Source organism: Zootoca vivipara, chromosome 11 (assembly GCF_965207765.1).
Source record: "Zootoca vivipara chromosome 11, rZooViv2.hap1.1, whole genome shotgun sequence".
Taxonomy (NCBI): Eukaryota; Metazoa; Chordata; class Lepidosauria; order Squamata; family Lacertidae; genus Zootoca; species Zootoca vivipara.
Genome location: NC_142594.1, coordinates 36,618,350 through 36,641,183, shown reverse-complemented (window position 1 = coordinate 36,641,183; position 22,834 = coordinate 36,618,350). Strand labels below are relative to the sequence as shown.

At 40.3% G+C, this 22,834-nt stretch overlaps 1 protein-coding gene across 12 annotated transcripts in view; it reads right to left on the bottom strand.

Moving 5' to 3' along the window:
* MLLT10 (MLLT10 histone lysine methyltransferase DOT1L cofactor) overlaps positions 1–22,834 on the bottom strand; it is a 107,579-nt gene that overhangs the window by 51,627 nt on the left and 33,118 nt on the right. For 5 of the 12 annotated variants that reach the window (XM_035129304.3, XM_035129308.3, XM_035129310.3 and 2 more), the window contains 2 exons: positions 22,025–22,120; positions 6,750–6,845 (listed from right to left, as the gene is read on the bottom strand). The exons of 2 other annotated variants lie outside the window; for them this stretch is intronic. In XM_035129304.3, coding sequence (XP_034985195.3) covers positions 6,750–6,845; positions 22,025–22,120 — 192 coding nt within the window. The remainder of the gene's footprint in view (positions 1–6,749; positions 6,846–22,024; positions 22,121–22,834) is intronic. 5 more of the 12 variants (XM_035129307.3, XM_088653918.1, XM_088653919.1 and 2 more) reach the window with 2 other exon arrangements.

Here is a 22,834-nt window from a genome sequence, read left to right as displayed (position 1 = left end):
TATCCTCAGCCCCCCACCCATGATCTCGTGCTCTAACTGGGCAGAGATAGAGGCCTCCTATTTCTTGAGAAATAGTCCCATGGACTGCAAGAAGATCAAACCTATCCATTCTTAAGGAAATCAGCCCTGAGTTCTCACTGGAAGGACAGATCGTGAAGCTGAGGCTCCAATACTTTGGCCACCTCATGAGAAGAGAAGAATCCTTGGAAAAGACCCTGATGTTGGGAAAGATGGAGGGCACAAGGAGAAGGGGACGACAGAGGAAGAGATGGTTGAACAGTGTTCTCGAAGCTACGAACATGAGTTTGACCAAACTGCGGGAGGAAGTGGAAGACAGGAGTGCCTGGCGTGCTATGGTCCATGGGGTCACGAAGAGTCGGACACGACTAAACGACTAAACAACAACAAATTTCTTTTAACAGCCTGCTGTGCTGACACACTCTCCTGCTCAACCTAGAGTTGGTCTCATTTCTAAGGGAGATGACAGAAGCCCCACCTTAGGGATTTCCACCATTCCTCTCTCTGCTTTCAAATCTGGGACAGGCATGTATTAGAGGGAGAATGAAGGGCATTCATACCTTGCACAGTTCAAGTGGCAGCTGTTATTGCAAGTCTGGCCTCCCAAATGAGTACGGATGGCAGTGGAACTACCTTTTTTTTTCTAATGCTGGACTTCTGCTAAGCTGAGTTCTGCAAACCTTCTACAAACCTGAGTTCCCCTGTGTTCTGGTGCCTCTCATGTGTGGGTGGGGTGCCATTTTGATTCTATATATATCAGCATTCATCCCATGAAATAAAGGGAATGGTTTCCTTAAACCAAATGAAACCCAGCTGAATCCAAGGGCAAATTTAGAAGTGATAAATCCCAACAAAGCACAATCAGTATAATTCAAAAGGGTGACATTTTGTTATATACTTTGGAAATGCAATATAAACTGTCACCTAAAAGATTAGCTCTGGCCAGTTTTCTCAGGTGCTCTTTACACTTACTGCACATTTTTCTACAAACATAATTCAGTACTCCTAGAAGCTGTCAGCATGCGATAGCGGCCGCACCCCAGGAACTGCTTTGACTGGCTGGTTAAATCAAGTGAGGGTAGCTTATGGGTTTCAAAAATTCAAACCCTTGCTGAGTTAGGGACTTCCCCTGGATGCAAAGACAGGCTCCAGCGGATTGAGCGGATGAGACCAAGAGTGGGTCCAACAGTCAAGAAAGTGGTTTCTGAATGTGCTGTAGCAGGCATGTCCAAATTTGGCCCTCCAGCTGTTTTGGGACTACAATTCCCACCATCCCTGACCACTGGTCCTGTTAGCTATGGATGATGGGAGTTGTAGTCCCAAAACAGCTGGAGGGCCAAGTTTGGCCATGCCTGCTGTAGAGGGATGTAAGGGGCAGATGGGGCTTCTCAACCTGGCGGGGGGGGGGGTAGCCCATCAAGAAGAAGGAAAATTCTGATCCTAAACATACTAAACACTACACCAATCCCAAGTGGAATCCCTAAGAGGGTTCAATGGCGCCTTGTACGCCTCCTTCCAGCAACTCCTACAGCCAAGCTGGTGCCAAACGTGGTCCAAAGGAAAGCAGAGCAATACATCAGTGAGGCTGAGATGGGGGCATTGCCCTTTGGGCAGCCCAAGACCTCCATATATACTGCTCAGGCTTGCGCCTCGGGGAGGTCACTTCTGTGATGCTAACACAGCAAACTTAACACGTTATGAGTTACCAACACAGCAGGTGCTGTGATTCTCCAGCAGTTTGACTTTGCTCCTGGAGATGCACTTCATTGTCTCTCAAGACAGACGGATGCCAACAAGTATTTGAAGATGTTGTACATTATACATTGCTTAGAATCAGAGTAGCTGAACAAATGCATGCTTTTAGATGCCCTTGACATATGAGGTGAAGCTAATAGGAAACCAGAGGCCTTTTACAGCAAAGATGCCATGTCTCCTCAGACAGGCTCACCTGTGGCTATTTTGCTATCCTTTGGAGCCAGGAAAAAGTCTTTATGTTCTCCAAGACCTTTTAAAGACTGTTTTAATCTGCTGCATTTAATTGCTGACATTTTTATTGCCTGTCTTATTCTAGTTTTGTATTGCATTTTGTTTTTATTCTGAGTGTCTATCTTTTTAAATAAAGTTGTGGACCATTGTTTATTTTAGGCGTCTTGTGAGGTAAGCAGATTCAGTTGTGACTAATTATAAACCACCTTCTATTTTATAATAGGTTTATAAACCTAACCAATTGTGGCAAAATTCCATAAAGCCTTAGAAGTGACAAATTAAAGCTTAGCATTCCAGAAAAGGGAGCGGGATGCGGGGGGGGGGGGCGCTTACTGACTGAAACCTAGTTGAAGTGCCTTTATAATTACAACTCATCTTTCTCAGACACTTTCCTGGGACATTTTAAGAATCTGGCCCATATGCCTTGAGAAATTAAATGGCTCTTTAGGGAAACCTGCTCTGCCTTGAGAAAGAAGACCACAAAGGAAGATCACAAGCTCTTATTTGGAGTATTCTACACCAGCATCTTCACTATTCCCAAATGAGGTATTGCATTTTCTCATCCATATTCCACCTTTTTCAGGAGAAAAAGCCAACAAGCAAATAGAGTCGGACACGACTAAACGACTAAACAACAACAACAAATATTGCAATTAACATGTATAGTTATTTTTATTTGATGCAACAGCTGGCCGAGGTGGAAGGTGGGATAAAGATGGGGACCTCAGCATGCCGAAAAGAGTGGTTGACCTTCTAACCACTGTAATAAGCCCCCAAACCTCTCCACCTCAGGCTGTCATTGGTGTCAAGAACAGGCTCCCCATTGAGACAATCATCAGCTTCAGGGACATGATTTTTGTCAGGACCATGATGGGGGAAGCATTAACTCCTCTCCCTGTGTGCCATGGCCCCAATCCCAATTACTCCCATCCTAAACAGTTCTTTAAAATAAAGGAACAAGATTCATCCAATGAAAGCACACAACACGTAACTTGCCCAGCTTCAAGATACAATTCCAGAACAGAACTTGTATCCCTGGTTAAAAGTCTCTACCAAACATGCTTGTAGTAGTTATAATTCAGTATATTTTAATTCTTGCATTATGGAATGTGATCCAGGATCCAGTAGTTTGCCCTTCATACTATGCCAGTAATTGCCACAGTGCTGAGCTACACCATAAGCCCAAATATCTTTGCTTGATTCTATTTTTTTCTCTCTCTCTAGTGTCAAATACCAAACACTACTTCTGAGATTTTTATTCTTTTTTGCTGCTGCTGCTATAGTACTGATATAGGACTACAGTATGTTAAAAGAGAAACCACCAGCTGTATGTTGAACAAAAGAAAATAGTGCCATTTTATTAAACCATTACCAAGGTACTTGTAAAATAGTGGAGTGTTTGAGAGTCTCTGAATTGGCTATTATCTCTCCAGAAACATTTTTTTAACCAATTGGTAGGGAGAAATGCAAAAAAAACGCAACTGTGTAAGTGCATTCACATCTGAATCCTGGAATCTCATCTACATAAATTATAGAACTGTCAACCAGCAAAAGATTCTAAAACTTAGGAATTTTCAGTTACAAAAGGAAGGTCAGTGTTGGAACTTGCTGCTTTGACATGAGGAATGCCAGGTCTTTCTTTCTAAAAGGACAAGGCCATGAGGAGAGAAAATACTGGTGATTAAGATAGTCAGGTGACTACATTACAGACTAGTTTGATGAAAACTTATAAAAAAGTGGGGAAAATAGTACCCAATGTTTTAATCTATTTTCTCTACACCACTTGAGAGAGAAGTATCTGAATCTGCCCCTTGGGTATCATTGGAGTAGGAAACCCTCATATGGGTATAATTTCCAGCTATACTTCTGCTTATATTACAGATTTGTTCAAACAACATGGGGTGTTGGAAACAGAAAGCTAACTCCACAGCCATGAAATCTAGAAACACATTTTGCAAACAAAAACATAAATTTAAGCCTACCGACTACATAAAAAAAAACCTTCAAATGATAGGAGCTCCATATGAGCTAAAGCACCAAAGGGGGAAAAAATCTCTTAATGTTCCTTTTATATGTAAGTCACAGAACTTGCATAGAAACAAGATCCTTGGGTGAGAGATAGGAACACATTTTACATACAAAACCATGCCCAAATGCCAAGATTTCTGCTGATTCTCTTGCAAAGATTTTATTTTTAAAAAATCTGGAAGCAAAAAATTATTTTAGATATCATCTTTGCATAAAGACCACCAGGTTATGGGGACAGTAATGTACACTTCTTTTAGCAAAGAGGGGGTGGGTACAATAACCAAAATGATACTTAGCCTACTGGATAAAATGTCTGTCAAAGTGGAAGGTGTATGGCGAGGTCACATAAGCACCTGTAGACCACGGGTGTCAAACACAAGGCCCGCGGGCCAAATCCGGCCCGCCAGACCTCGTCATGTGGCCCACCGAGCACCCCAGCCAGCAGGACCCAGCACCGGGACCTTGCTGCTGAAGTGCCGCGCCGACAAACAGCTGGGGCCGGGGGGGGGTTAGAAAGGCGGCCGGAGCAGCGCTGCGTGGAGCGCCCCAAGCCACAGCAGGAGAAGGAGGAGGCAGCTTGCCGGGCCAGCGCACGGCAGCACCGCACGGAGAGTCCCGAGCCTCTGCGACGCAGCAGTGCTCTGTAGCACTTTGAATCCTTCTCCTCCTGCCACGGCTCGGCTCCTGGAAACGGCTGCTGCTGCTGCTGCTGAAGCACAGACAAAGCACCCAGCAGCGCCGCGTGGAAGAGGAGGAGGATTCAAAGTGCTACAGAGCACTGCTGCGTCCCAGAGGCTCGGGACTCTCCGTGCGGTGCTGCCAGGCACTGACCCGGCAAGCCGCCTCCTCCTCCTCTTGCCTCACCTCCTCCTGCTCAGCCTCATGAACGTGAGCTCAGCAGCGGCTCAGCCTCACGAACGTGCAACTCTGAGACTTTACACACTTCTCCTAAAACGGACAACCGCTGCCTCACGCTGCACGGGAAATGCTTTTTGCCCCTGGGTCCCTTCGCGCTCTTTTCTGGCGCTGAATCAAGGCGGCGACCCCCCCTCCCTTTCTTTCTTCCTCTCTCTCGTTCTTATTCTTTCTTTCCCTCTCCTTCCTTCCTTCTTTCTCCCTTTCCGTCTTCTCTCCCTCTTTCTTTTTCTTTCCTTCTTTATTCCCTTCCTTATTTCCTACTCTTCTTTCTCTCCCCTCTTTCCTTCCTTCCTCTCTCCCTCCCACTCCCTCTTTTCTTCCTTCCTTCCTTCCTTCCTTCCTTCCTCCCCTCCCCTCCCCTCCCCTCTCTCTCCCTCTCCTCAGAAACATAGGATGCTGCTTTATACTTCTGGCCCTTAAACCCTGGAACCAGGAAAGCAGCTCCAGTGAGTCAACCTCAGCCAGTCCCTTTGGTGAAGGGTGGTGGCTCACTGGCAGAACATCTGTCCTGCATGCAGAAGGACCCCAGCATCTCCAGGTACTAGTAGCTCTGCAAAGGTCCTGCATGAAACCCTAGCGAGCCTCCACCACCCAGTGCAGTTACCAAAAATCATTTTTCAATAAATTGTACAATAATTGTACATTTGAATATCTACTTGCCATTATTCTGACTATGTTTCTGCTTTCAGAGCTAGTTATTACTTACATTATTACAAAAAATAGTAATAATTGAATGCAGTGACAATAATTTATGATAATAAAGAGTGGACACATAGTCCTACAGATACAACCGGCCCTTTGAGGGTGACCAAACTGCTGATGTGGCCCCCGATGAATTTGAGTTTGACACCCCTGCTGTACACTAAGGACAGGAACTCTACAGCATCAAAAATATAGCCCAGAAAGGCAGTGATCTGAGTCCAATAATCTGTGAGTTCTATCTAGTGTTAGTCATATGTAAAGTAGACCAATTAACATCGATTTCAGTGGGTCTACTCTTAACAGAAATTAGTTGGAAAACTCCCAATGACTTTTGGGGTTGAGACCATACTTCCTACTCTCCTTCTTTTCTTTTTGCTGTAGAGGTGTCTAGAACACCCAGCTGGTTACTTTTTTGTGAGATCGGTTTGAGTTATTGCAGCCTCAGAATGTGGGCAGGAAGGTTGTGTGCGGGTCAAACCAAAAACATGTTATCTTGTCCCTTGCCCATCATGGCCTGTGAGATCTAGTCAGCAGGGACTGACTGGGTGGGTTCACAAGGCAGTTAATGCCTGTGGAGACAGTGGTGTCTGTTGCCTTGAAAGAGGCCATATCACACCTCCTCCCTAGGATGGATTTACTGCCCAACACTTACTGTTTCTCTGATACTGCATAATTGAACCAGCTAACTGAACAAATACATATTGTTTCATGTATTTTAACTGATTCAATTGTGGAGATTTCAACAGACCAAACCATGATACTTACTGGAAAACTGATTAAAAGTGAGAATATGAAACTTTTGAAATAATTGAGGTTATTCTACTATATTTATTTATGTAAGCAGCAGAGAACTTTAGCAGAATAGTAATATAGAATCAGTGATATCCCATTTTTTAGAAAACATGTACATTTCAAAAATCAAGTTTGTTATATTACAAATACCTAATAGCACAGCTGTTTGTTCAGAGGGACTGCTAGTCATCAATAGGGGTTCTCTGTGATAAGCAATTTAGCAACAGCAGAATTCCTCACTCCATAAAACATACACCAAGAATATAAATGTCATTCTAAAGAAGATGTAGGAAAAGCTCACTTACTTTCTCTGTAGTTACTGTTAGAGAAGGAACCAGAGACGGTGAGGATTCTGATTGCTTCTTGTGTTTTTGTTTATGTTTATCCTTTTCTTTATATTTCTAACAAAGCATGAAAGCAAAATAAAATGCAACATCAGGTTTATGCAAAATGATTTTTTGTCATTTAAATTGTGTTAATATGAACTGCTACTAAAATTAATAAAGGGTTGTATCCAACAGAAGTCATCTCATTCACATAAAGACTTCTGCAATGGAACCTGACCTCCCTTCTCCTCTGTGTTCCCAAAAGACACACCCCAAAAACTGAGTTGTGGGGAAACTCCAGAAGATATCTGGGCCGGGGCAGGAGAGGGGAGAAGTCCTTGCACCAACAAGACAACTCTGTTGGATACAGCCCTCAGTGTTTCTGATGTATAAGAAACTATTAATGTTTTATTGTAGTGTAATAAATGCAAAGTAGTATTGTTAATAAAGAAGGTATAAAAAAATGTTGTCCATTTTTCCTAAGAACATGATTTTACATCACATCATAAAACAGATATCCACACATCTTTTGCTTGGCTTGCTAGTCATCTTTCATTTGTGGTTGCCACCATCCACCCAGCTCCAACTTCTCTAGCATGTTCAGAGCACTTGGAAGAGGGTCAATATTTTATTCCACCTCCTGCAGGTCTTCAGAGAATGCAAGCAGCAGCATGAATATTACTTCTTCCCCAATGCTTGTAGTTAGGAAGTGGGGAAGTGGGATGTGTCTGTTTTCCTTTACTATGATTTTACAGAGGGAAGTGAAACGAAGCACCCTCTCCTTCATATTTGCAGAGAATCCACTTGCCAGAGGGTTGGTACTTGTCACTGGCAAAATGAGGATTTTGGCATAATCTGCTCTTATGCTTTATTTTGCATTTATATACTTTTTGAGCAATTTTTGCTGGAAAGGCAATAAATTATATCATTCAATAAAGTATCTGAAAAACATGGACATAGGAATGCAAAAAGAAAACTAAGGTTCCGGATGAAATCCTTCTAAAAAATATTTTCTGTTGAAATGTACATGTTTAATAATCAAATATCATTCGACCAATAAGAGTGAGCACAAAACTTCAGCAGCTATTACAACCAAAATAAAAAACCAACAATATGCACATATCAACTATATGTGTTCCAACAATTTTCATTAGCAGTTTTAATCACTCCTGTGCCTCTTTACAAAGTCCCTAACTTCCGAGCCAATCTCCACTGCAGATGGTATGCAGTAAGCCACCTAGGAGTAATATAAATCCTGAGTTTTTCCACTTTTTATTTCCCTCCCTTAGCAGAGCACAGCTTGTGCAAAAGAGCCAAGGAGGAGGGTGTGTGTGTGTGTATCAGTCTTTACTTGTTTTCCCACCTGGGCAAGAGTGAGTGAGAAGTGGGTGAAGAAGGCATCACAGGGAGTATGATAGCTCTTCCATCCTCAGCTCTTCTTGTCTGGAGGTCAGGGGAACCAAGCAGAAGGTGAAGCAGCAGCCCCAAGCAAGAGATGAGAAGATAATCCTGTCTCTGCTGTTCCAGCAGCAACCAAACCACTCTGCCCCTTTATATTATTGCAAATGGTTCTTCCTTCCTCGGAAGCAATTCAATGAGCCACAAGAGGGATGCCAGTACCATTAGCTACAGAAAACACCCTCACTTGCTACTCTGCACTCTGTCGCCCTGCCAGATAGCCATCACCAGGAAACAGTGTAATAATGGATTTATTGGAGGAGATATAGATGGGCAGCTTTATTTAGAGGAAAGGCAGAGAGAGAATAATCTCAATTGGGCAATCTTGTTTTGATACATGAATGCTCCCTCTCCCCCCCCAAAAAACAGGTAAATGAGCATAGTATCTGACAGAATTAACACTAGTTGCAGAATGAAAGCTAAATATTTATGCCTATGCTCTCTCTTTTTGTATTTATTTTTTTCTGTTGCTGTAAAAAAAAACCTTTTTAAAATCATAGTCTTCCTTAGAAATATGCTTTTTTAAAAAATGTACTGTTCTGTTTTAATATTTATTACATTCACATGTGTAATATTATTTACATACCATAGGCGTACTCTCAGGTAAATTCATACAGCATTGCAGTCTTAATTAACGTTTCTTAAAACTGGGTTGCCATCTTTAAAAAGACCATCTTTTAAAAACTACTAATATTAATCACTAATCCAGACAGAATCAGTAAGCAGCACTTTCTTAAGCATAGTTAAGAGACCAGAGTATATATTTTGTTGCTGCATATATAGAGTATATATTTTGTTGCTGCAGCCAAACAATTTCCTTCCAATTTCTTAATGATTGTTAACGGATTGCCAGCATGATCTGCAGAAAAGCTAAAAGTGTCTGTTGTTGTGCTACACTGTAATAAAACACTGCAAATTACCATCAGTTATTTTTAAACAAATAGACTGCAGTGGTGCTATCCTATACACATTTACTCTGCAGTCAAACTACATGATATTTAATTCTGAGTAGACTTGTATAGGATTGTACTGTTATACTGTTTGAAATCATTATTTTATTTAAAACTGAGGGAAAGCTTTACTTCCCCTTCTCTCTCCAAAAAAACACATTACCACCTATCATTTGGACATTAAAAAGTCATAGTAACTAATTAAAAATAAAGGTATTCGTTCTGCAAGCTCAGAGGAGTAAGATGTGATATATCTTTAAAACATGCAGAAGAGTTGTGCCAACTGTGGAAACATTTATTGATAGAATTCAGTAACTGAACCAAATCGTGAAAATAGTACATAAAGTACTACTAGAAAATGGCACAAATGTCTAGCTGAATGCTGAGGTACAAAGTATATAAAGGTAAAGGGACCCCTGACCATTAGGTCCAGTCGTGACCGACTCTGGGGTTGCGGCACTCATCTCGCGTTATTGGCCGAGGGAGCCGGCGTACAGCTTCCAGGTCATGTGGCCAGCATGACAAAGCCGCTTCTGGCGAACCAGAGCAGCACACGGAAACGCCGTTTACCTTCCCGCTGTAGCGGTACCTATTTATCTACTTGCACTTTGACGTGCTTTCGAACTGCTAGGTTGGCAGTATATAAAGTATATAAAAGGTAAAGGTAAAGGGACCCCTGACCATTAGGTCCAGTCGTGACCGACTCTGGGGTTGCGCGCTCATCTCGCATTATTGGCCGAGGGAGCCGGCGTTTGTCCGAAGACAGCTTCCAGGTCATGTGGCCAGCATGACAAAGCTGCTTCTGGCGAACCAGAGCAGCACATGGAAACGCCGTTTACCTTCCCGCTGTAGCGGTTCCTATTTATCTACTTGCATTTTGACGTGCTTTCGAACTGCTAGGTTGGCAGGAGCTGGGACCAAGCAATGGGAGCTCACCCCATCACAGGGATTCGAACCGCCGACCTTCTGATCGGCAAGCCCTAGGCTCAGTGGTTTAACCACAGCGCCACCTGGGTCCATTATATATATAAAGTATATAATGGACTGTAAAACTGCTTTCCTGATAAGGACAATAAAAACAATAAACAAATCAAGATCAAGGGAATAATGCATGTTATAATATAAACACAATAACCCAAGATTACAACTACCCAATCTTAAAAACTGAACATTACACAAGAATATGTTTTAAACATGGATGAATGAATTTTCACATTTATTTACAAATTCAGCAATAACATTTGCAAAGACAGGAAAACAACTTGGCATGGTCTATAGCAGGCATAGGCAACCTTGGCTCTCCAGATGGTTTGGAACTACAACTCCCATGATCCCTGACCACTGGCCTTGTTAGCTAGAGATCATGTGAGTTGTAGTTCCAAAACATCTGGAGAGCCAAGGTTGCCTATGCCTGGTCCATAGGAATCATTTACCGGTAGTTTATTTAAAAGAGAAGTAAATACTCCCAATGCTGTATGCATTTGACTGGCATGATGTATTCACATAGCTTATTCATCTCGAATTTAGGGAGGTGGGGAAGTGCCTTAGATTGACTTCCTGCAAAATTACAGATCAAAAGTAAATACTTTCAAAAAAGCTCAAAGCAAAAGAAATGAAAAGTAAACTAGAGGACAGGTACAAGAGGTAGACACATTGAGCTGTTTCATGTCTAATGCCAAATCACATCTTGGCAGTACACGAATGAGCTCTGTACTCAGGTACTCTGCTTCTTGGTTTGATCAAACCACAGTTTGCCATTATATCCAAACTGGCAAACTAGGACTGCAATCCTAATTGAAGTGGAATGCACAATGGAGGATTGACAAAGAGGGGAAGTGGATGGGCACAAGGCTTCTTCCCATAGCTCCAAAGCATTATGGGTATAATTATGGGTATAATTTGCAGCTGTTGGTGTTACATGTGAACCAAACCATATGTGGAAGACAGAAGGCAATCCGTTAATATTAACAGATTTGTTTTGCTCAGTCAACATATAAATGATAAACTAAGAATTAGATATCATTGGCAGCTTCAGTGCTCAAGATTTCAAATTCCATCAGCATTAATTTAAGAAACACTAGTGGGGAAAATCTATTCATCTGCTCAAAACAATTTATGATTGTCCATATTATGGTTGAAGCATAAACTCCTATCTCAACAGATCCTACCAATTTCAGCAATTTGTATAGAAACTGTCTTTGAAGACGCTGAGCACTCTTTTGGAACTAAAGAGAAAAGGCTATTAGAGACTTCTACTGACACTTTAGAATTATCAGTAAAGAATGCCAGTTTTTAAGCTGGCAAAGAATTAGTGCAGCTAAACACAATCTATATATGAGAGTGCCAAACATTTGCAATTGCAATAATATAAGACAAAAAGAATAATTATGTCAACTCTTTCTATATACTCTGTTACACAAACCTTAACTATCAGAAGATAAATTCCATCCGCAAAGTAACTAGAGCAGGCATGTCCAACAGGTAGATCATGATCTACCAGTAGATCACAGCATGTCTGTGGTAGATCACTGGTAGATCATTGGCTCCCCACAAAGAAGCTGAACAACTCTGGCTCCCCTAAAAAAAGCTCAACATTTTACCTCTTCCCTGAAAAAACTCAACCCCGAGCCCCCCCCCAATGGGCCTTCCTCCTTACTAAAAAAGCTCAATAACTTTGACCTGAACCCCCAAAAAGGGGGTAGATCACTGCCAGTTTTTAACTCTGTGATCGCAGTCTCTTGGGAGTTGGCCACCCCTGAACTAGAGAATCACATTTCCGCAATCCTAATTGAAAAGAGATTTCAGTCTCCAGTATTATTCTTAAATATATATAGAACAGTAACTCTAAATATGGCAGTTGTAGATGTTCAGGGCTGAAATACAGTGACTATTCCAAGGTCACCATATAAGCTTCATAGCTGAATGTGGGTTTACACCTGGGTCTCCTCCATGCCAGCTCAGCAGCACTCTAAGCACTACAGCACCCTGTCATGCAAAAGTGTAGACACAGACACACAGTAATCACTTCCCATATATTGAAGCTACCCCATGGTTAAAAAAAAAGTTATGTGCTAATTATCCAGCATACAGTTATATAAGTTCACAGGAGAAATTGAAAAAGGATTGTCTTTCTCTCAAAGACAGAGAATTGTTGCAGGCAGTGCTATTTTTCTAGCAAAAAAAGATGTCAGAACTCACCATGAATGCCTCCATAGTTCTCTTATAATGGCAGTAGTGCCCACTTGAGAGATGCTGGTGAGTTCCAGTTGAAAAAAGCCCTGGTTGCAGGTTTGGTTCAGGCATTATTCTGATTGATTATCAAACCATGTTTCAGTGATTAGAACACATCCTAGCTTTGTGTGCTCCTCATTACCGCTTCTCCCTGTCCAAGCATATTTTTCCGCCCTTTGTGGCAATTTAACCAGAAGATTTTCAAGGCTAAAGAAGCAATCAAGGGAGATTTATAATTTATGAGCTTCTCTAGCTTTCTCTACCCAGCATCTTATATCATGATGTTGTAACTGGTATAAATATAGTAACTACTAACCACCACTGGTTCTCAAACTAAACTAAAGAAACTAGGCTTATATCCTGGTTTAATTTATCATAGTTTTATTGCTTGAGAGCAAACTTTTGTTAGCAGTAGGGTAGCTGTGGTTATGCTGGTTCAGATAGCCCAGACATCCCCAAACTGCAGCCCTCCAGATGTTTTGGCCTACAACTCCCATGATCCCTAGCTAACAGAACCAGTGGTCAGGGATGATGGGAAATGTAGTCCAAAACATCTGGAGGGGCGAAGTTTGGGAATGCCCGAGATAGCCCAATGAATCACAGTCATTGCTAAACAGTGAAAGGCAGTGAAAGAAGTAAATGAGTCCAAACGGGAACAGGAAGTGCAAGCCTGCAGAGCGTTCCCAACCGATGAAGCATAATTTGGTAATACTGTAACAGGATATCTGAATGCCACAGTCTAGGCAAATGTTGCAAATTGTGATTTGAAGAACCAAAACACTTAACTGTGTTGCTACATCCAATGTAACAACAAAGTTACATAATAGCCAGTAGTATTAGAAATAATAAATAATGGTTTTCTAGACATTTATTCCAGAGGACTAGCTATGTTACTTGGTTTTAGCAAAAGCAATTTCTGCCAGTATGCTTTTTTCTATTACTGTATACTTCATGTGACTAGACTTCATCATATGCAGATTATATTGTAGTGTTTTAACCTCAAAGTTGTGGAAACAACTGAAGCCACCGCAGGATTCAACAGGAAGGTGAAAAGTAATAGGTCAGGATTCACCTAACACACCCTGTCAGTGACAGTCCTTCTCCTGCACATGCACACAAAATTGGCTCTGGGGAGGTCTGGAGGACCCCCATAACAGTGTGGGGACTGTTTGTAAAAGCATGACACTGAATTCCACCCATTGCCTTCTATTCAGGCTGTTGCAGTAGAAATGTGTTTCCTACAATCTCTTCCTATGGAAGGGCAATTTAATCAGAATCATCTCAAGGCTAAACAAGCAAGGCTTATGAATTATGGGTCTCCCTGGCTTTTCCTAACCAAGTGCATGACGATTCTGCTCCAGAGATAAAATATAAAAACTACAGCTAGTTGTAGTGCTAGCAAAATGGCAGAGCATGATACTCAAGTGTCACTATCCCCAGATACTTCCTTTGGACTATGTGGAAGACAGGAATGTTGGCAGAAAGCAAGTAGTTGTGTGAAGAGGGGGCTCTGGCAGCTCCTCCTCCTCCTTCTGTAATTCTTTCCCTAAGCCACTGTCCTACATACCATCCCTGCATAGACATATCAGCTGAAGCACACTGAAAACAATCAAAACCAAGTAAGAAAACCCAAGCCACACGTTCCAAAAACTCAGACTAAGTACATACTGTACATAATATCTCAAATTTTATGACTAATCAATATTGGAATGGCTCCTGGTTCTATGTTCATAATTCCCAACATATATTTGAATAACTGAATAATCCAGGGTGGGGTGAGGGTTGGGGGAGATAAGACTCACTCTTATTCTAAACATGTAGTTTAACATACAGTTTCTTAGGCTAAAACATACATTATATGTGCATTAAGTCATTTGGAAAGCACAGCACACAGTCGAAGGAAAGGTCACCAAGTTAACCTAAATACAGACAGCTGAGAACATAACTGATCCACCGAGCCATTTCCAACTGAGATCAGCAGAGGGAAAGTCTGTAGACTGTGTGGCATAGGAAGAGACTTCTTTTCCAGTAAAGACAGGCTGTTGTTCTACAGTTGTATCAGTTTGTCACAAAGGTTACCATGAAGTTCACCCTGTGCTATCTTCCCAGTGTCCAGCAATCCTGCAAGCTACCTATATCTCATAGGACAGACCATCCAGGTTTTTCACCAAACTGAAAGGGTCACATGAACTCTCAAAAGGCCATCAGACTACAACTATTAAGTCTAGTTTATTTCCTACCAACTACTAGCTCATTACAGAATAACCATACTTAACTGGCTCAGAGAAGCATGTTATGGGGTTTTTTTTCAAGCTTTTGAAAAACAGCAGTAGCAGTAAGCTGCTGTCTTGTTTCCATTTATAGTGTACAGCATATTTGAATTTGAGTAGAGGAAGTATGCCTCCTACCACAATGCAGCTCCCTCCTATGTGTGCAGCTGGCAGGCATAGTAAACCTTGTATGTGGTGATATAAGGGTGGGAAACATAAAGTACAAGTAACCACACAAATACAATCTATTCTGTGTGGCTCAGTTTTCCTTTCCAATGCTATGTAAGATCCCTTTCAAAGCACAGAACCCACAGAACTATGCAAGCCTAATTACACAGAGCCACAGTATTTTGAGAGCTATCTTAGAATAGGAAATGACACCAGAAAACATATTGGCCTAGCAAACATTTCAGCAGTTTCAGGCCTAGTAAATCTAACTTAAGACCAATAGAAAAGGAAACTATGGCAATCAGTTGCCACATGCTGATTTGGGCTTCTTTTGGAAGCTTATGGACTTTGTGGTTCTGTGGGGAGATACCTTTTCTAACTATTCCAGGAGTCATACATTATTTTAGGCATTTGGAAGCATAAGAGGAAATTCCAAGCACACATTTTGGTTGCCTGGGAAAGATTATATTTAGTAACTTCTGTGGTCTTCAGATTGCTATAAAACAAAGTATATTTAAACACGATGCTAGAGAAGGCATTTTTAAGCTCTCTCTTTTGTAGACCATCATTTAGTTTGGCTACGACTTTTCCCTTTGCAGTATGACTAGCTGACAAAGACAAATTCATTTTTTAAAAAAATGTAATTTTATTTTACATCATTCCTTTATTTTTGATGATTGGAATTTTGGAGTTTGTAGATTTTAGTTTTGTAGATTTTAGTTTTGTTCAATAAAAATTTCAAACTATATTATAGTGCTAATTATCCATATCATGACATTTTAAATTTATCTTTAAAATTGCAATAAGAATTAACCACGATACAGGATATGTTTGTATAACATGTACACAGTTCAACATGTCACAATTAAAAAGCACTATCAAATATACCTTGGTAATATCCAGCTTGGACAATTGAGTGCTACACCAGTGACCTCCCCCCAGGGCGCAAGCTGTGTCTATAGAGGTCCTGGGCTGCCCAGATGACAGCTCTTGGCCTTGCTGGTGCATTCCAAAGGAAAGCAGAACAATATGTTTGGCACCAGCTTGGCTGCAGGAGTTGCCGGAAGGAGGCAAGGCAATGGAGGTTTAGGATCAGAGTTTTCCTTCTCCTTCCCAGGTTGATGAGCCCCATCTGCCTCTCACTTCCCTCTATAGCACGTGCATAAACCACCTTCTTGACCACTGGACCAACTACCGGTTTCATCCGCTTACTCAACCAGATCCTGTCATCGCATGCAGGGGAAGTCCTTGATTCACTGAGGGTTGAGACTAATCAGCGACCCTCACCTGATTTAGCGAGCCAGTCAAAGCCATTTCCCAGGGTAGGGCCACTGTTGCGTGCTGGCAGCTTCTAGGAGCCACAGGTGAGAGCTGAGTGCAGGGTGGGGACCAAAGGTGGCCAAACTACCCCAGAAGGAGCACAACATGTCCCCCACCAGAGGTACCATCCCTCCTGTCACATCTCAAATGTGCTCTAAGAGTTTGGAAAGTGTAGCTGATGCAGAATGGTGTGGCAAGATTGCTTCCAGGTACACTTTACAAAGATCATGTCATTCCCTTTTTGATTGATCTCATTGGCTCCCAATTTGTTTGCAGGCACAAGTCAAGGAAATAGTTATTATATGGGGCTGGGGCACCAAGTCCACTGTTCTGAATGACTTTGTATACAGAGGTTATGCTTTAGTGGAGGGGGGGTGATGGTGGAGATGGAGCAAGACTCCCCAATTTGACCTATGGAAAAGCTTTTGGGCGTGGCAGAATCTCAGAAACAGTTTGTTCCTAGAGTCAGAGTTGGTTTGAGGAGGAAAGGAATCATGGAAAGAATATAAAGTTCCATAGCTTTCCAGAGCTGTGGGGTAGAAATCAATCGCATTAGTTGCTGTTCAGACCTGATCAACTCCCTCTCACTGAACCAACAGTACAGTTTACGCCTTCTTAACACCATGGTCAACCAATTAGTCATTTGCTTATTGCAGCAGCCACCATACCCACAACCTGAGGGGAGTTCCTCCCACTGCTACTGGAGATCCAACACTGCCAGTTACCTTGTTGGTGCCTTGGACCAAAATATAGTAGATTCCATCACTGCCCTGCATACAGAAAAGTCAAGTGTTGCAGATATTAAGAAGAAACAATTCAACAATGAATATACCACTTATCAAAGGATGTGCTCTTCATTATAAGACTTCCTCTGCCCTCAAGAAAGCATTACAGCCTATTGCTGTGAACTGCCCTGAGAACTATGGATGAAGGGTGGTATACAAATTTCATAAAGTAAAATATCAATACTGCAATAAATAAATACGATGATTTGAAAAGGCAAACTTCTAGCAAATGACAATAGCAAAAACATAAAGCAAAACCATATATATAGCAATGACACCTAAATTAGATATTCAGGTGTTTATTATGGTTAACAGGTCAAAAGACAAAAGACAAATTTGCAGCCACATTGAAGCAAACTGTTTAAAACCTGAAAATCTAAGAACAAGAAATATGACACCATTCAGATATTTTGCCACCTGCTCTGTAATAAGATCAACTAGGAAGCTGTCTTATAAAAGGATATACAATACATTCTCTAAGCTCCTGATAAAAACTACAGTAAAAGAACACATGAGACTGTTTCAGTCTGTGTGGTTACATGGACAGCCTCTATCTTTAAATGAAAACTATCTAGCAATTCTGCCCTCTAAACTCTTTGAAGAATTAATATTAAAATGGTCCAATAAAATACTCTTCTGTACTGAGGCATTAGTACTGTATTGACACACCATTATTAGAAGCAGATGAAGCCAAGACCAATGACGTACAGTAGATGTTCCACTAGCTAATAGATGTAGCTCTTGCCCGCCTATATATTTATTCTCTATTCAACTACTAATTCCAGTGAGAGCAGAAAACAGGAGAACAACCAACAGCAGTTTTTTCCACTTAACTCGCTTTTCCAGAAAGACACAAAGCAGCACCTGACAGACCAAAGAGTTGGAAGAGGTAAAGGAGCAAATTTGAAGGCAATAATGAATTGAATATGTCCATGCCAAGTTACTTAATGAGCTAAAACTGACTTCCAAATTAAAAGCAGTACCAGCAACACATTTAGGTATAGTTCTAAGAAAGGAAGACTGAATTCCTTCCAAAGAAAAGCTGAGTCCTGGAAACAAGATTGAGGCTCCAAACAAAATCTGGGTCACAACTTTTTGCAGCCTACATACATATGGTTGCTGGAAAATTTTTACTTCCTTTTGTGTAGAAAAATCCAATTAATGTTATTATTGTATGCTTTGCCTACACTTCCTAACTGGTAGATTCATGAAACAAGATCCCAAGATACTTATCCATACCCATGGCCGAAAAATACTTGGCCTTCCCTTTTGGAAAGACCATTAATTTTTTACTTCTCATAGTTAATATTTGTTTCAATAACAATCTGCAATAATTTGTAAATCATCTAAGTCCCAAGTGGGTTTGCAAGGTTAAAACAGCATCATCTGCATATAATAAAATGTAAACAGCTGAATTATACACACTGGACCATAAATTTCACCTAAAACTCTTAAGAACAAGCATCCATTTAAAAAAAACAAAAAAACCCATCAACAACAGCTATGAGATGAGAGCAAATCAGCTATGATACTACCATTAATTATAATAAAGAATAAACAGTGACCCAAATGTAAATAGCCATCCCTATAAAGCCAGCTAGTTCATCAATCAATGAAAGAAAGTGACACAACAAATCTATATGCGCAGTTCCACAGACAAAAGGGAGACCAAGAGGACTTCAAAAGTATCTCCATTCCCCCCCCCCCCGCCCAAAAACCTCCAGCATCAAAATAAGGACACTTCAGCATACAAAGACATACCCCAAACATAATATCAACTGGTAGTTAGGCTCTTTCCCCTTCTAAAGGCACCAATTTTATAGCCAGTGGAATGTAACAGGGAGATCTTAAGTCCTACCATAAACCCTTAAATGACTTTCTGGCACATCTAACACAATATATTTGCTACTGGACAATGAATTCTTCATTCTATCTGCAGCATCAATATTTTCTTTAGTGCAATACAAAGAGAAGCATTTCACAGCAACAAAGTTTTAAATAAGGGGAAAAATGTTATAGTATCGTTTTGGTTGGTTGCTCAGTCAGTTTTATTTTGTTCACATACTACATGTTGTCTTCACTTGGCAGCTCTTCCAAAGAGCTGGAAATGCTTGTTGAACAAGTGTAGCAAGGAGTTTCCCACCCACGTTTTCATTATGACTTGAAGAAGGATACACACTAAAATGAACAGTTCATTAATGCCTGCTCCTCCACTGCAACACAGCATAGTCTTTTAACTGTAAAACCTGTCTCTCATGTTTGCAATTATGGAAGAATCATGACATTTTCAAAACTTAAATTCATCTATAAGGAATTTTGAAATTTTGTAAACAGAAATTATATAAAACAGATTTCTTTGCAATTGCTACTGTTAAGAAGAAATTGTTTACTTTAAAAACTTAGCTCTCAGGCTAAAATCAGTTTAAAATGGTTTAGAAACTACCCAACAGACAAGCAGACTCCAGCAATGTTCTATACAAGGGGACCTGCAAGAACATTTGGCAGTGTGCAGTGCTTCTGTTAAGGGCTCCAGCCAGCCAGCTATGCCCTTTCCCAGGATATTCTATATCCAATTTCTCTCCATCCCCCGTTTTGCATTACTCCTCCTAAAAAAGGCACTCTTCTGTGACCACTGAGCCTGATTAACTGGCAATTTGTTCCTTTTGGATTCCCCCATATGCATGGATGGTGCCACAAGGATCTACACTCCAGGAATGAACTCACTATTAGGTTCTATTATTCTAATGCTGTTAGCTTTAGTAACAGAATATTAAAACATCCATACATTTAAAATACAACTGAGTATCACGAATACCCCCCTCCGTGCAAAAGTGGAAAAAACTGATTAGTAGTCAATAACTTGGTGTGACAAATGCACAAGGATATTCAAACTGCTCAGAAAGGTGGGGGGAACGTAACTAGAATCCCAGGATAAAAACTTATTCATATTATGTATGGCCTAGAGACATGGTGAGGGAGGCAAGACCAAGAGCCTTGGTTAATAATCTTGAGAAAGCCTCTAATTTTTGGCCTTCTACCTACTTCTAAGATGGAAATGTCAACACACAGCTACTGTGCCTCTTTCTGCATCATTAGGATAATTAGGGTTATCTATGGCTGGGATCCAAAGAGCCCTTGTGCACTTGCACACATGTGCAGAGAGGCTGTTGATTTTAAGGGTAATGCTAACCATAAGAAATACATTATATTGAATTCAATGGAGGTTACTTCCATTGGGATTAGGATTGCAGCCTAAATATTTGAGAAGAGAGTTTCCTTTGTATTTCTTGCTCTGAGTCTGAAGGAAACAGTTTTTTTGGTTGTTGAATAGGGAGGGGGAAGGGTTGTATTCTTTTGTTTTAGTGTGTTGACTCATTGTTTCTAGTTTTTATTCAGAGTAGAGGTCACAAAAGTTGGAAGTCACAAAAGTTGGAAGTGGCCCAGGCCTCTCTAGACCTCTGAGAAGACCTGTCCAGAAATACTAATGAAAGAGGAGTCTATTATGCCAGTCACTTTCCCTCCTCTGACTCAGAGAACTCCAACTCAGAAGTCTTAACAGAACCACAAACTCTCCCAATCTGTCAAGGCAGGCCTTGTCTCACTTAAGGTGAAACTAGTAACTCAGATAGAGCTACAGCTTCTATTAAGTCTGAAAATCTGCCATGCTCAGGCAACATTTAATCTCTACTGTTATGGAGTCTCTAGCCTGAGTTTTGCATTGAGTTATTCAGGGTGCCAATGAATCTTGAAACCCTTGCATTGCCATAACCCAGAGGCTTTACCCTGCCTTGACTTCTTACTCTGGTGGCCTAAAACGTTGTTGTTTTTTTGCCTTGATTCAGAAACCCTGTACTCTCAAAGCTATTTCCTGGAACAGAACTGGCCCCTTCACTTCCACTGTGTCTGTCTGTAGAAACATACTACTTGTTAGTTGCAGACGGTATTAAAGTGAATCTAATTTAAAAGTATGTTAGCCACATTCTTTTCCACTATAGGATCGTTCTACCTACAACAATATCTATGGGCAGCTTATCATACTTCATCCTCTACAGAAGTCATATTTATGACTGATACAACTTGAAACTACTCAGATTGACTGGAATTTTATAGATTCACTTATTTGCTAATTACATTTTATGAAATACAATTTCAGGATTGTGCCCCATCCTACATCACCAGCAAGAAGCTGAGCTGACTTTAATGTATACCTTTCTGTATCCTAGCAAATATGACTAGGTTGGAAAAGCAGAGTCGTTTCCCCAACAAAATAGTTCACAAAACAAGGTAACACTGAACATGGGCTTGGAATATCCAGACAGAGTCTACTCTCCTCTTATGGAGGTTTGAATTATATCTGCTGCTTTAGTTCTATGCAATGGAAAACAAATAACTTAAAGCAATTATAAATTTGGTATTGTGAGCCAAAAATTTGCAAGTATTCACTTACCAACACTGAATCAACCTTCTTCCCTAAACTATCTAAAATCAAAGTATAAGAAGAACAAGTCAACAGAGATGCAATTAGTCTTTAGTGATTTATTTTTTACAATTTACTGAGATTACAAATTTCCATATGAATGATAATAGCATCTTGTATGTAATTACAATGCAGAAAAGACTGCAAGTACCACCAAAAGATCAGCCAACAACTTCTAGCTAGCTTTCTTCAACAGAAGTGAAATGGGTACATGAAAGATTGCAATAATAAGATATGCAGAAACTGATATTTTTAAGAACTAATATGCTATTCGTATAGTCAAATGAAAACCAGCTTCACTATAATATGACAAAATCTATAAAAAAAAAATCAATTGCATGCAAGAAACCCTACTCTAATCCCCTTTCCCCGCAACTTGAAACAAGGACACTGGTAGAATGAAATGTAAGGAACAAAAAGGAGAGCTCCTCCACTAGGTCTTGTTATCACTGGATCAACATGCACACAGTATTAAAATAGCTGTTTCCCACACTGAAGAAACCAAACATCCTCATACATTTAATGATTACTGATTAAACATTTAGAAGGTGCTAACACAATAAAAGCAGATGTGTTATATAACAGATCCACTTACTTTTTTCTCTTTCTCATGGTGCTTATCCTGAGAGTGAGAGGAAGAATCACTTAAACTTTGATCATATGACCTATTAGATGCCCGTTTGCTCTTTTTCTAAAAAGAGAAAATATATATACATACATACATACATATATATATTCATGAAATGAATATACATAAAAGCCATCTATACCATGTCTGACAAGCACCTTATCAATCAAAACACAAATTCATAACTCCAGAGCTAACCAAAACACTCATAATCTAAACAAAGCTGTTCTGAGGAGTATGAAAAGACAAGAATAAAAACCCTGCTATCTTCACTGCCACTATTTGTAAAGGTACCTTTAATAAAGTCAGTATCATAAGATTAAAAGCATTATTTTGCTGAATTTGCATATATTAAGACATGCTTCTGTGAGGAAAACTCTTTCCAACTTAAATAAACAGCACCTATTAGTAGTTCCTGGCCTAAAGAATTAGCAACTTCTATTCATTTGCACATTGAAGCCGACAGTTAAACAGCTAAAGAGTAGCTGCGTCAGAATCAACCCATTTCAGAATCAACAGTAGTTCTAGGTAATCATACCTTTTAAAAAGTAGCAATATTTAAAGAGACAATCCAAGTATTAAAACATTTCCCAAGAAGCAGAATTTATATTAGACTTGTGTTTTTTATTATCTATGCAGTATTTATTTGCATAGTGCTTAAAAATAACAAATAAATGCTTCAACAACTGTAGCCTCAATAATCCTCAATATAATTCTGGCACATTATTTACTTGTACTTTTATAGTGCTGAAGAAAATAATGCACAATTCAATTTTT